General features: G+C 33.7%; 1 protein-coding gene across 1 annotated transcript; it reads left to right on the forward strand.

Annotated features, from left to right (window-relative positions):
- Positions 1–144: 144 nt before the first annotated feature.
- LOC142617690 (uncharacterized) lies at positions 145–3,509 on the forward strand. Its single transcript, XM_075790644.1, is given in 6 exon segments — positions 145–333; positions 2,523–2,696; positions 3,053–3,104; positions 3,107–3,124; positions 3,127–3,143; positions 3,237–3,509. Coding segments are annotated over 6 exon segments (483 nt in total). The 5' UTR covers positions 145–264; the 3' UTR covers positions 3,390–3,509.

The following is a 3,509-nucleotide window of genomic DNA, read 5'->3' on the forward strand; positions in this document are numbered from 1 at the left end:
AACTGTTTCTTATTATTGTTGTTGTTGTTACTATCATTGTAACGGAAATGGAGCTCAAGGTGATCGACCTGAAGGCCTATCTGGCGGTGATGGACAAACTGGACGGCCAGCCGTCAAAGATAACTGAGCAACTGGGACCTGAACTGACTAGGTTGTGTAAGGAAGTGGCTAGTTCTTTGAGAGGAGCTGGGGCTGTGGTGGTAAGGGACCCAAGGTGTTCGGAGGAGGAGAATGAAAAGTTCATTGAGATGATGGAGAGGTACTATGAGAGCCCTGTGGAGTACAAGCGGCCCCAGGAGCGACCAGACTTTCATTATCTACTTTCATTATCAGGTTTGCTTTGTTTGATTTTGTTGAATACATGACATGAAAGTTGAAATTTGTATTCTAATGTGTTAGACCTGCTACGATATATACACACATCATGTCAAGTCCACTATATAGAAACATTGAATTATTAAAATTTGTGAGGATGGTTAGATAAGAAACTATTGGGAGGAATTGAAAGAAAGTGTAGGGAAAAATAATAGGATTTTTTTTTTATTTTAGACGATTGAATAGTGTTCGGATTTAGAGCATCACATTCTTAAAAAAATAAAATCAAATCAAATAATAAAATAAGAAGAAGAAGAAGAATAAAAAGAAGAAGAAGAGAGAGAGAGAGAGAGAGAGAGAGAGAGGATTTAGAGCATATCTCCTAGGAAAGGAAAGGTTTTGATCCATATTTTAACAAAAATGTATTTTCCTGTTTTAGTTCATTACCTTTCCAAATCAACTCAAGACAAACTTTTCCTTTTTTTTTTGATATTTTATTTTAAAAGATGGTTGAATATTTTATTAAAACAGATATATAAATTTATTTATTGCAGATGAAAACTCGGATTTGTGCTAAAACACAAAAGTTTGTTTAGACCCTAAATTTAAAGTTATGGCTAGATTGTTTTTACACTAACTTATCTAAGTGCAGAACAAGAGTAAATAAAGCGTAATCACCGAATCTACTCTAGTGCATACATATGAATAATAAACAATAAAAGTAAAGCACAAGAGTAAGGAAAGAAATATACAAATACAAGATAACACCAAGATGTGTTATCAAAGAGGAAACTGAAGAACTCAGCGAAAAACCTCTCTGAAACCCTCCAAGCCTAGTTTACCCAATGTACTTGAGCCCTCCAAGTTCCTGCTACCAACGGACTTCTCAGAATCTTGTCTTCACTAGTTTTCAGGATCCCGCAATATGCTAGATTGCATCCACCAAGCCTCGCCGGCTTCTTTTAGCAAATTCCGCAATAACCTGTGTGGGTTATATTTTGATACAAATCTCCTCTCAAGGTATGACACTGGAAGAGGGAAGAAAAAGAAGCTACAATGATTTCTCATTAAATATGAGCAGCTCTCTCTCCAAAAGATGGGTGTGTAGTGTTGTAGAAAACCTATTTAGGGTTTTTCTCTCTGAATGGTCTCCTTTAATTTTGTGAGTAATGAGGGTGTATATAGTATAAGTGAAGAGTAAGAAAATCACACTTAAAACCCTTCAAGCAGAGAGTTTCGTAGGTACTTCATGGGTTGGCCCTACTAGCAAGATAGTCATGAAATTGACAGCCTAGCACGACTCTTCAACTTCTAACATGTGCTTCTCACGTAGTATTTTCGCAAGTTATTCTTCTTGCGAGTTAGTCGCAAAACTACACTGATTCTTCAATTTATACTCGATTCTTCACCAACTTATTACTAAACAATAAAATCCTACAAAATACAAGGAACAAAATTAAAGCAATTACAACACTTTTTATCATAGAATAAAGTCAACATAAATCATAGTTGTAAATCACAACTTTACAACAGACAAAATTGTTAGCATCGATACAGAACAAACCTTGTCACCCCAAAAAAAATCTTTTGAGAAAAAAATTAGTAATAATCAATGACGAGCAGTCCATATCATTTGATCAAATTCTTAGGTACTCTTGGAATATAAAAAAAATTGTGTTTCCCCTTCTCACATTCATGGTAGACCATACCGTGAATTTAATGAATAGATCCAATATGATTGTAAAATGAGGGAGCGTCATTCTCCATACTCTGGAAGCACCTAAGAATTACTCGAAATGGAAGGTGGTATCTTATGTTCTCAATACAAGCAATATAACATTTAGAAGTAGTATTCTACATGTAGTGAAAACACAAGATTTTTCTCAAAAGGTGGGAGGGTTAATTTAACACCTTTAAAAATCTTTAAATAACCATATTATAAAGTTCTTAAAATATTGATTATTTATTGTTAAGTAATTTTATTAAAATCTTAATCTTTTGCTTCTCTTATTCCTACCAATAAATCAAGTAGTTGACTAAACACTAATTGAAGGCTTCCTTATATACAGACAGAACATTAAAGGATGAATTGAGCATAACTAAAATACCATCATGTCTGTCTTGTTGTTGGCACCAATTTAGCATGTGAGTTTGCATTGATTTATTAAAATATTGAAAATAATCTCTTACACAATTGGAGATAATAGGTTGGCATAACACCAGAGAAAGTAGAAATTCCAAGGTTCTTGGTTGATGAAGAAATGCAGGAGAAAGTAAAAGCAATGCCCAAAGAATCCCAACCAGCCACTTTCGTAGGCTCAGATCTCAAGTGGCGTTACATGTGGAGCGTGGGTCCTCGTCCTTCAAAAACCCGATTTAAGGTCTCACATCTTCACCTTCTCCTTCAATTTCATATTTTATACATTTTCTTTTGACTCTTTTTATTTCACATACAATTTCACATAATACAATTTGAAAATCCCTAATTTTTCTTTTAAGGGCAATATTGTCTCCATTTAACAATGAAAAATTCAACTACTTAATTAATCGTGTACAGAATGTCACATAATTTAAAATTAAATGACATGATTATAGATGCATGATGCATGATGCATTTTTATTAGATTTGTAATATTTAATCTGAATACATCATTTCTATTGAAGATGGGTCCTTTTAGACTAATACTTAATTTGTTGTGTTGTTTTTCGTCTTTTAAATGTCATCTTTCTTGTGCAGGAACTCAATGGAGCTCCTGTCATACCCGAAAGTTTTCCTGGATGGACTGAAACCATGATTCATGGGGATATAAAAGATAGCGGCCACAGAAGTAACTCATCACCTAGCTTGGTTCAGTTCACTTGTAATGCTTTTTTATGCATGTTGTTTAATGTTATTGTGTACCCAAAATTTTTTTGTTCAGGTTGTAGCTGAAATGGCAGCAATGGGTTTTGGCTTGCCAAAGGATGCATTCACATCTCTTATGAAGCAGGATACGTATTCAACAGTTCAATTGGCTTTTCCTTTTTCTTTTTCTTTTTCTTTTTGTTTTTTGGCATATTTAATTTATGCGTAATTTAATTTTTAGTCTGACAGGAAATGATTAATTAAGGCATGGTATGAGTCATATTTTTTTTTCATTTCCATTATTATGCAATAATATTAAGAGAGATGCTACGTCTACAACATTTTTACT

This window comes from Castanea sativa, chromosome 11, assembly GCF_040712315.1.
Source record: "Castanea sativa cultivar Marrone di Chiusa Pesio chromosome 11, ASM4071231v1".
NCBI lineage: Eukaryota > Viridiplantae > Streptophyta > Magnoliopsida > Fagales > Fagaceae > Castanea > Castanea sativa.